The sequence below is a fragment of the Semicossyphus pulcher genome, unplaced genomic scaffold (genome assembly GCF_022749685.1).
Source record: "Semicossyphus pulcher isolate SPU_LCO1_2020_fin unplaced genomic scaffold, fSemPul1.0.p SCAF_1, whole genome shotgun sequence".
In the NCBI taxonomy this organism is placed as follows: domain Eukaryota; kingdom Metazoa; phylum Chordata; class Actinopteri; order Labriformes; family Labridae; genus Semicossyphus; species Semicossyphus pulcher.
The window spans coordinates 14324431-14335953 of NW_027211603.1; the positions used below are offsets into that span (position 1 = coordinate 14324431).

At 44.3% G+C, this 11523-nt stretch overlaps 1 protein-coding gene across 1 annotated transcript in view; it reads left to right on the forward strand.

Annotated features, from left to right (window-relative positions):
* igdcc3 (immunoglobulin superfamily, DCC subclass, member 3) overlaps positions 1–10439 on the forward strand; it is a 57439-nt gene extending 47000 nt beyond the window's left edge. Inside the window, exons 8-14 of the mRNA XM_069663093.1 lie at positions 6183–6430; positions 7465–7629; positions 7938–8126; positions 8495–8599; positions 8834–8969; positions 9057–9261; positions 10314–10439. Of these exons, the coding sequence (XP_069519194.1) occupies positions 6183–6430; positions 7465–7629; positions 7938–8126; positions 8495–8599; positions 8834–8969; positions 9057–9261; positions 10314–10439 (1174 nt within the window). The remainder of the gene's footprint in view (positions 1–6182; positions 6431–7464; positions 7630–7937; positions 8127–8494; positions 8600–8833; positions 8970–9056; positions 9262–10313) is intronic.
* The last annotated feature ends 1084 nt before the right edge of the window (positions 10440–11523 follow it).

Consider the following 11523-nt stretch of genomic DNA (forward strand, 5'->3'; position numbering starts at 1 on the left):
TTTAATAGAAATTGATCTCCTTTAAAAAGCCAATTTCTTACTGCTAATTAGTTTCATTAGATGATGTTGAATTAGCTTACACATTTGTCCGATTGCCTTCATAACTTATACAGTAACTATACAGTAGATGTAAGTACATTGTAGAGGTTGGGATTGATCGGCCAACCTCCATGTTCATTGGCCTACATGCTCCCTCATCGAGCTAAAGCCACCTCGTAAATCTGAGCTGGATTTGAAACTTTATTACAGGGAGAATCACATTAAGGTGAGATCCACCAGAGGCCTGAAAAGCTATGTGGAAGTACTGAAAGAAGGAAATGTAAACTGGGAAACAGTGAAGCATAGGGCACAATTTACCCCCAGAACTAAACCAAAACAACTGTAATGAATGCAAATGATATTCAACAGCTCCGGGCTGCACAGAGATTCTCTTCTTATACATACAATAGACTATCTGATAGGGGAAGCTTGGATATACAGCGAGCACAAAATACCTAGCAGAGAGATTTTAATTAATGTGTGTAGTGGGTGCGACTCTGTGTGTGTGTGTGTTTGTGTAAAAATACACACATGCACATGCAGAGGTTTCTCCCCTCAGCCATGTCTCATGATGCTGACCTTCAGAAGCCGATCGGACAAGGGAAGGAAGAGGAATCGATTGTACATTTCATTCACACACACGCATGCACACACATTAATCAAAAAGCAAGTGAGCCCGCATGTGCACAAACATCCCCGTGGTGCATGCCATCGTTCGTTTTTGTGCACACGCATAATCAAACAGGAAAATGTGCAAATGCGTTGCCCGTTCTTCCTCGTCCGCACGCAAACCACACAAAACACACATGGAGAGGACGAGGCTACGTGAAACGCCGGATAAGATGAGATGATGTCAGAGAGGAGCTGATTGGCTGCCTCTGTAAACAGACGTTGGTGCTCGGGGTGAAGCTGTGTGTTTGCTCTCTCTCTGTCGCATCTTGAAACACACACATGCTCACACACAAACACACACACATTATTGGTCGCCCATTCATTATTGGCCTCTGCTGACCAGGCTCATGTGAAACATGCTTTCATGGCTATTTGAAGCCTCTGTGAGAGCTGGTGCTAATTATGCACAAGGACTCGCCCCACTCTTAAGTCTCTAAAGCTGACGCGTGTAATCATCCAGCAAGTACAAGCTGTGATCTCACAGAAACTCACCAGGCGCTGTAAAAACGCCGAGGTTGGAGTGTTGTGTTAGAGGTGTTACTGAAAATAACTTCTCTCTCAGGTGGATGAAGGTTGAAGAGACCGTCAGTATTTTACTACTTTACTATCTTTTTCTAAATAATTGACCAAACTTTGGACCCTTTCTGCCTCAGTGTGTAAAGACTTGAAGTGATGTAGTAAAGAAAAGCACATGAGCCGTTTGTGTGTTTTATAATTAATGGCCGACATCTGAGGGAACAGGCTTCCCCACAAATCTGGACATTTCGTCGCAGAATCCTTTCAAAGGCTATTTTTTTTCTTTCCTTTTCTTCTTTTCTCCTTTTTTCCGCTTTCTCCACCAAGACCTGCCTTTCTTGTTTGCGGCCCCTCTCTGTGCCCCACATCCCCCTTCCTGCCCCCATTACAGCGAGCTGGGGCCTGGGCATTGGCCTTGAACTCTGACCTCGCCTGTAATCAGTCATATCCCTGGGCCCTTCCCTCCTCTCAGGCCACAGACAGCTCATCGCTCCTCCCCTGCCCCCCTCCTCCCCACCTCTTCCTCCTGTTCTTTCTTTGTCCCCGTTCCCCCCCCCTTTCCCTCTTGCGGGATCCAGAATGGCCACGCTGGCTCTTTTGACGGGGTGCTGCTCGGAGACAACGGAGAGTAAACACAGCCTGAGCGGCCAGACAACAGGCCCGAGGCTCCCCTGGCAGCCACTCCCCTGGCCCACAGCCTTATCCATCAATCTGTGAAATGACCTCGAACTGATGAGTAAATGATGGTGTCAACCTGTCAAGACAGGACAGCTTGGCTTTGGAGCCTGTGTAAGACGAGCAAAGAGCCCAAATTCAGGCCATGTACCTCCCAGATCTCTTCTGTCCTCCTTTTTCCTCATTGTTTGGATCTGTGGTGGTCCTGCTCTGCTGTTCCATATTAATGTAGATCGATCCATTATAAAACTATAGACCACACTAACTAATCAAATACTCTAAAAAAGATTCAACTGGGATCATTTTGTAAAATGCTTTTTTCTTTAAAGGTCTAATCTCGAAGATTTCAGTTTTGTTCACTTTAGCGGCACCTAATGTCGATAAACGGTAACTGCGGGAGGACGCTACCCAATTTAACGTCTGCGGTTGGCTCCCTTTGTTACGGTTGTAACTCTTGATTTTCCTCGCTGACGGTTGCTTTCCTTTTTAGACTGTTTGGCTTCATCTGAGCATCGAATTTGTTTCTTTTTCTTTGGATTTCCACTTATTTTTGAAGTTGTATCTGTAGTTATCGATCTTTTCTCTGTTTGTTCAGCCATAGTAGATTACTGTTTACTCGCAACACTCGCAGAGGCCGGAAAAGCAGCCGCTTAGCTCCGCCTACCCTCTCTGGCAAACCAACCACTGCTGGCTGATGGAAAACACGTCACTAACTGGGCGCTGCTTGTGATTTTTTTCTGTGAATGTCGCCACTCCTGCAAATGCAAAGGCATTCATCAGTGGGCCATAGGCTCAGTCATCATTGTGTTACCCCATTCGGCGATAGATAGTGACTTAACAGACATTTATTTAAATGAAAATCTTCGAGATTAACACTTTAAAGATGATTCTTTTCACCTTTGTTATAGAGAGGAAGGTGGATAGTGTTGGAAGCAGGGGAAGAGAGAAAGGGGATAACACGCAGCAGAGGGCCCAGCTTGGGAGTCGAACCCAGGGCCGCTGCATTGAGAGCTGTAGCCTCTATATAAGGGCAGCTGATTTAACCACTGAGCTAAACCAGCGCCCACATTTCATAATATTCTTGATTTGAGACAGTTTTCTCTTCCATAAGCAGAGATGAGCAGGTATCTTTTACCTCTAGAAATAAGACAGTTGTCCAGACAATTACATTGTTGTATTTTGCAGAGCACTTACATTTTGGTCATTATATAAGGCTTACTGACATTACAAAGAATATTCCTGGATAAATGTAGATGTTTCTTTCAGTCTTTGATTTATTCAATACAGTTGTGATTCAACCTAAAATCAAATCCTCTAAACATCCGGCATCCCGCAGGTCTTTCCCAAGAAGTATCCTGGTCCTGGAAGGAATGTGGGTTATATCTCTAATCACAGCAACAGAACAGAGTCACTGAAGTAACACCTACTTCAAACACAGACACACACTGCTCCTCTATTGCCAAATTAAGTCTAGAGAGTATCTGCGTACCACCAGAGATGATGCAAAAGTGAAACTAATACACAAAAGCTTTAAGTGAAGTCAAACCCAAAAAGAATTCAGCATTATTCATATTTAAATAAAAGCAAAAACACATACATTGCGTCAGTTGTTTATATGCTGAGATCTTTTCCTTTGAGATGCATGCATATGTACACACGCTTATTTACAATAGATATATATTCTTAAATGACACCCCTGAATTACTTGCATCTTGTTCTTTCTCATATATCTGATAATCTGAAATGACTCTCAAGCTTTCATCCCAGAAGTTCGAAAGGAAGTTTGACAGCAGGTGTGGAATTTCATAACCTGCATATCCGCAGGATCCGCCGGCACATCCGTGGCTCGGCATGTGTATGTGTGTGTGATAGTGCCTGTGTGTGTGTGTGTGTGTGACTGAGCATACATGTGGTTTGAACGCTTCTGTACCTGCGGAAACAAGCAACGCCTTGTGAAATTTGCCTGCCTTCCCCTCTCACACGCTCGGGGGGCCCTTCCAGGCCCCCGGTGGCATCGGGTAGTGCGTCCCTGGGGGCCTCTTTGCTGCGTCTGGTGCGGCTGCCTATCTGCAAACACTCCATCCATCGCTGATATGAAAGGCTGTCAGAAACGTGATGGTTGAGTAGCGAGCTGAGGGCTGGCGACTGCTGCCACCTCGGGGGTCAGAGGTGAGATTGGCTCAGAGAGGGTGAAATACAGAGGGCCTCTTTGACCTGATAATTATCCAGATTGAATCCACCTGACAGACCGGGGAGAATAATAACTCCTCCACCTGGCAGCCCGCTCTGACCCAGATTACAAACGTACAGTAATTGTATCCCGGCACATCAATTTTGAAAAGGAAATGGAATGATTCACTTCCCATCCTGCCCACTGACCCAGAGGAGTCCTCCGCTGTCCTAACAAATCCATCCTTACAAACCTCGCCGAGGCCGCGGTGAGGTCAGCGCCGTCAGTCGAGAACCCAAATGCCACTTTCCTCATGTCCCATTTCACCGGTCCAGGAGGAGACCGTGACAGACCACGTACACGGCACAGGGCTCGTGTGCTACTCTTTCTATAGATCGCATGTTTCTCCTCGTGGGATCATCCTGCAGTTTCTTAATTAATTTAGCTTTAATACACAGAGGATCCGACCTGTCACTCAAAGAAGGATGACAATCTTTGTCGACAGGTTCCTACAAACTGCAAGTGACAGATCAGCGGGCGACTGGAGGATATGCTGAACTCCTGTGGCATTCAATTGACTGTGTCACCTAAAGGCGCAGCAACAGATCCACAAGCCGAAGGGTTTTTCTCCCCTTTGCTTGAAAAATGCTTCTGATCGCTTAAAATGCCGTGACTGAAGGCTACGCCGTCTCCAAGTGGAGAAAATGGACAAAGCTACAACTCAAGCCCATCCACATTCCCAAGGCAGTCATTACCCTTGTTCCCACTCTCTTGCACATATTACACCTAAACACAGCAGAGATGGCCTTGGCGTGAAAATGGCATGAAGAAATGTTTAACGCCAAAGGGCCTCATTTCCATTGTATGTTAAATGTTTTATTTTTCCTTCTGCCGTCGGACAAACACATAGAGAATGGTGGATTCAGTATTCTTGTCTAATAACACCTACTCAACATGCACACACATGGCATCCACACACAATACCCTTCTTCTATTACAGAAGACAGGCCAGGCTGAAGCAGAAGAAGCAGTAAAAACACGACAGTGGAGGTGCGATAGAGAGGAGAGATGGTCGACAGAAAGAGGAAATAAAGTGAAGTTATTGGGAAAATTGATTTACTTTGTGTTGGAGGTTGTGTGTGTGTGTGTTGGAGGTTGTGTGTGTGTGTGTGTGTGTGTGTGTGTGTTCATAGGTATGTGAGTTTTACTGCAAGTGAGCATGGACCGATGAAAGACTTTACTGATTCAAAAGAAATGACATTTTTTGAAACACGGAAATAGATTTCTCGGCTCAAAGAGGAAGTGTGTGCTCTGCATGAGTGAAGGCCCTCTATACACACCGCTTACAGTCATCGTCTGCTTTATGCAGTCCTTATCTGAGGTGTGAAGTTACTACTTTATGTGCGTTTTAAAGTGGATGCTGTACGGGCAGTTGTTCCTTCCATCAAGGATGAATGTTTTTCTGTTGTTTGCCAGTCAAATATTTTAAACAATGACTTAAACTAATCTACGTTTAAGTATGTTGAATATAAGATCAATCTTTAAGGTAGGCTAGTTGTGCATACAAATTCCACTGTTTTGTATATTAACAGTTTTTCAGCAGTCTGCATTCAGATGTTAATTAATGTACAACACAGTGGGTGTGTAATGCAGTTGGATGAGTCTGAAAACACTCGGTAAATGTTTTTCCCTATAATTAGTTGCCAAGTTTACGTGAGCGTAGCCTATAACTCTGACTCGCAGAAATAGACAGCGAGTGATTCCTCAAGATGGGATGCTTTTTCTGCCACCTGTGGTGCGACAGCATCACCATGAATTTAAATGGTTTTACCTCAGAGCTCATGAGTCTGACAGAATCATTTCCAACAGCAGTTATTGTGTTGTGGTACTTGCAACTGAGGCAGTTAAATCTGCGTTTATCTGTGCCACAATAACGTAACACTTTTAAGAAAGTAGTCCTCTGTAGAACCTCGTAGGCACATTTTATCATACATACTTTAACTTGAGTGAAAAACAGAAAGACAAACACTGTATAACAGCAGAATTGACCTTTTTGATTTCCTACACAATCAACTAACCTTTCCCTTTTCTTCTTTCCCTCCTCTCGCAGCACACTGACCATATACGGCATCAGCCAGGACGACGAGGCGATCTACCAGTGTATCGCAGAGAACAGTGCCGGCTCCACCCAGGCCAGCGCCCGTCTCACAGTGCTGTGGGCTGACGGCCTGCCCGGCGTGCCCACCCACGTGCAAGCAGAGGCGCTCTCACCCACCACCATCCAGGTGTCCTGGGGGGAGCCCGATCAGAACACTCAGGACATCATCGGCTACGTGCTCCACATCCGCAGGACATCAGGTGGGGCCAGATTATTTTCTGCAATAGATTACGTGCTAAGTCACAATTACATGAAGCTGTAAAGTTGGTGATATTGTCACATGGAATCAGATCATGTCAGGAGAGATGCTTTGATTAGTTGCAGGTCGCATGTTGCAAATTTAATAAATCCGGCCCCAGACAACTCATCAACTGCCTCAGTAGCAGAGTATGAAAACGATTGTAAGCGCTCCATTTTAAGTGTGTTTCTTGAATTTTTTTCGTTAATTTGGCAGATGAAAAGTGCATTCAGAAGCCATAGTAAAGAAATTGTAAGTGCTTCCTTCCCAGCAACCATCTCCAGTGTGTTCAGAGCTTCAGTACAAGTCCCCACACTCCAGTTTTAAAACAGATATAATTCGGATAATTAAAAAACCTACTAAACTTCATATTTTTATGCCTTGGGATTCATAACCGTGGATGCTCCCTGTGTGATCATACATGCACATGTGCCTGCTTGTTTACGCGCATGCAGTGTGTTTTTATGGCTCTGGGCACGTGTATGTGTATTTCTGTGTGTGCTGAGGGTCTCATGAAGCCAGCTGCTGTTCTCCTCAGCAGTTCTATAGGATGGATAATTAAGGGCCCCGGGGGCCCACCAATAGGATCCGCTGTAATTACCGTTCCAGGATGCCATGGACTGATGGGTTGGGGGCTGGAGGTAGATAGTGGATATGGTTGGTTGTCTCTGGATTAAGAGCAATAAAATGCTTTAACACATTCTTTATAACTCCCTCTTCTACCTCTTCCATCTCCTCGCTCCACCCCTGCAATTCACCCAACCGTCGTCATTCAGGCTCCCAGGGCCAAACTAGATTAGCTATTACCTAACGGAGCTGCTCTGATAAAACCAGGGAATGGGCTATAACCGTAAAATCATGACAGAAACGGATTGTATTTATTGTTTCCTTTCCTGATGTTATTTTCCATCACTTGCCAATGCCTCCTCTTTATTCCAACATTTCTTTCTCCTCTGCCCGCCTCCTCTTTCTGTTCCTCCATCATTCATCCTCCAGACCCAGTGGAGATGGAGTATGAAGAGGCTGTCAGTAAGGTGACGCTGCAGCAGATCATCAGGGACCTCGAGCCCTCCACCAGCTACACCTTCTACGTCAAGGCCTACACCTCCCACGGGGCCAGCAAACCATCGGACAGTGCAACCGAGAGCACTCACGGGGAGGGTGAGCTGGAAGCAGAGCACATGCACTCACCCACGAGTCCTATCTTTTACCAATAATAAACATATATAGAGGTTTGCTACAGAGCTGCGTATTTGATTTTGCTTTCAGAGGATGAAAACACACAAAAGCACAAGAGGCGGATTATGTTGAATCAATTACCCTGCTTAAATTGCTTTTATGAATTCAACCAGATTATGATGTTATTTGGCCACACTCACAGGCTACAAAATAAAAGCTCTTCAAAATAAAAGTGCTTTTTCGATCATGTCGTTCTGCCTCTTTAGTTGACAGTCTGTGTTGTGTTGCAGTGCCAGCGCCTCCCTCCCTCTACACCAAGGTGGTGAACGGCAGTGCTGTACAAGCGACTTGGGAACCTTCCTCCAAGATGGGCCAACATCAAGGCTTCAGACTGTACTACAGAAGAGCCCACACACCTCTGTTCGCCGGTCCCATCGACTTCCCTCGCAACGTCACCCAGCACAACATCACTCAGCTGGGTGAGACATGCAATGTCACCGGACGACTGCAACATGTGTCATAGTGAATGTTTGATTAGACCAACAGAGCTGCTTCTATTATCTTAATGTCTGACCTCTGAAGAAACCAAACATCTCAGACTTCCTTTTTCAAATGTGTTTAGAAAATATACTCAGATTAAAAACAGGATTTGCGCGTCAGTCATGGGGCTTACTACTCTTTTAGCAAAGAAAAGGATAACTAAGTATTAGCAGAAACGGTGTACTTTCTTGGACTAAGGGGCAGCTCTTCAAATATGCATCCTGCTTTGAAATTTTGTCCAGTTGGGAAGTTGGGATCGATAGCCTGCTCTCTCTTCATTATCTGAATATCTCTCTTTTTCGTCCAGATCCTTCCCTGGTCTACGAGATAAAGCTGATTGCATACAACCAACACGGAGACGGCAATGCAACCGTGCGTTTTGTCTCGCTTCGTGAGGCGGTGGAGAAATCTGGTGACTATCTGACACAACCAAACACAGCTACACACAACAACACGCTGTCCCACATCACCTCAGTGCATTACATATCAATGTGTCTCACATGTGTCATCTTGTGTCAGGAGCAAAGTCATGCTGACAGTTACTGTCTCTCACACACATTGTCATGTGTGTACACCTCCCTGATGAGGCTTTATGCCTTCAAACTTTGATGCGGGTTTGGCTGACAGGTGTACTTTGTGTCCTCAGTGTTGGACATCCCATGCGACTGTGCGAAAGACGAACAGAGCAAAACTTCCACTACAGGCATCATCATCGGCATTCACATCGGAGTCACCTGCATCATCTTCTGCGTGCTCTTCCTCGTCTTCAGCTACCGCGGCAGGTCGGTGAAAACATTCTTATTGTTAAGGGTTAATTTCACTAAGTCCTGTGTATCTGTCTTATACGTGTTTGTTCATGTATTTCCCAGGTTGATGATGTGTAAGACGGTTCAGGCCACCCCCCAGGCAGGGCACAGCGCGGTGCTGGAATCCTCTTCCTCTTCCCAGGGGGCCTCCGGGATGAACGGGGCCGCCAGGAGAGAGATGGAGGTCAACGGCAGCTCAGCGGGGAAGAAAGTGGTCGACAGCAACGAGCTCGAGAGACTTTTCACTCAACCCAACACACAAGACATGGTGAGTCCTGATGTGAAGAGAGTTAAAAGCGTCATTGATCCATTAAATATTTAATGTCACATGTTTTACACAGAGACTATATAGTTTAAGACATCATCTTCCTTTTCACACCTTAAGTTGTAGTTTTGTGGCCATCTGTTCTGTCCATGGAGGGGAACATTACAATCGAACAATAACATTTTAAAGAAATTCTTGTCACTTTGTAATCAAACAGATAGCTGTAGATTAATTATTAATGTTTCCTCCTTTCTTTTACGCCCCTATAAAACGAAGCTACGACCCAACGCTTTGTGTCTTTTGGCTTAAGAGTGCCTACAGCTTCTTTCAGTCACCGCTTGCTAATGCCAGAGCACGTATAAAAAGCAAGGCTGAAATTACTTTGTCCATTAATTATTCATCATTACTTAAAGAGTTCAATAAAAAGGTGATTACTCCTAACAAAACAGAACAGCAGTAACAATACAACACAATTACACAGGTTGTAATTGTGCAGGCAAAAGTTGCAGCCTTTTTACGCCTACCCTAATGTATGCTTATGTTTTACAGTGAACATAACAATGTGATCAAATTACTAAAAAGCAACATTAAGATAAAGCATGAGGCAATTCAGAGAGGAAAAAACCCTGCACTCAAATTGTTCGTAACATAAATAAGGATGTCCTGGTGGCCCGGGGCTTTGGAAACCTTGAATATAGCAGGAACCTTTGTTGTTTGTAGTGCTGCACAATTTACAAAGAAGTAAAATGTGTGACAAAGTACTGTAACGCTGCAGAGACGTCCCGACCTGCAAGTTTAAGTTTTCAGATATAAGCTTCTTAATTTGGTCCAGACCCCAACAAATGTGACTCCAACATCAATATTTTGATACATTTTTTCAATGAAAAAGCAAAAATCAAGCAAAAATTGTCACTTATTGTGAATACCAATGTGTTCTCTCCATTTAGCTCAGCCCTAGCCGTGTCTCCTCCCATGCTTCCTGTCTGCCTCTACTACTTATCTCTCCAGGCTAAAACGTCCATTGAATGTATTAAATATTCTCTCTGTGTTTTCAGTCGGACTCCTACGCGCTGAACGACACCCAGCTGTCTACAATACCTCTGGACGAGTTTGCGGTCGAGCGAGAGACGCAGTTCCAGGAGCCTCCTGCAGCAGGAGCGAGTCGGCAGGACCAAGGCTAAACCATGTATGAAGGCCAATTCACACGACGCTGTCCACAGCGTTCACTTAGACTCTTCTCTCACTCAGGTTGACAAGTTTTCCTTTCAAAGTAGTTTCTCCTTTTGTGCAAAGATGTTTTTTTATTGGTAAGTTAAGAATATGTAGAGGATGTAGGACTGTATATCAGAGTGTTTTTGGCCTGTGGTGTCAAACAGCTCTCTTGTGAAGGACGGCTGTTTGAGCCTCACAGGCCACTTTTATGTTCTTTATTTGTACAATTTGGTTTAATTTTCTGGTGTTGGGCAGCACACAGAACAGAGGCCCCAGAATGTCCTTGTTATACAATGATGATTTTATTTTTAAGTTTATAAATATATATATACATATATATCTTTATTACCTATATGTCAAAGTGGATTTAAGTTATTGGTCTTATCTCTACATTTCTGTGGATGTCAAAGACTCCTGCTGCCTGCTCTCACCTACCAATGATTCCACCTTCTCGCTCACAGAAGACCTCAGCCTTCGTCCAGGGACTGGATAGATTCTGTCTCAGGACATTGTTTCAGTGATATCAACCTTTTTTATGATTTCTCGGCCTTCATACACAGGCACTAGCCTTGGCTGTGTGAACCTTACGACTCAACAAAAACCTACCTCAGCCGGAATGAATGTGTTGCGGGAAGCTTTTAGGGACATGAACTTCCCCAGTTCTCACAATTTACTTTACACGCGGAGGAACTGAAGATTACAAGATCAGGTGCCGCACTACCTCAGATGTCAAAAATCGTCCCTCCTTCTCTTGCTTGTCAAAGCAAAACAAAAAAAAAAAACGAGTATCCAACATAAAGCACTTCCAAATGCTGAAGTTAATGTTCTACCTCAAGATAACAAAGTTAATGTTGTCGCTGTTGTTGTTGTTGTTTGTCTGTTTATTGCATAATGAAAAACCCTCTTTTCTCCCTCTGTGAAATTCTGGCTTCCCTCTGTTGATGAATATGTTGTTTGTAGATACAATGTCAGTACCTCATGCAAGTTGACAGACTAATAACACTGTTGTATGAATTACGATATGTTAGAAAAATGTTGGAAATATGCTGTTCC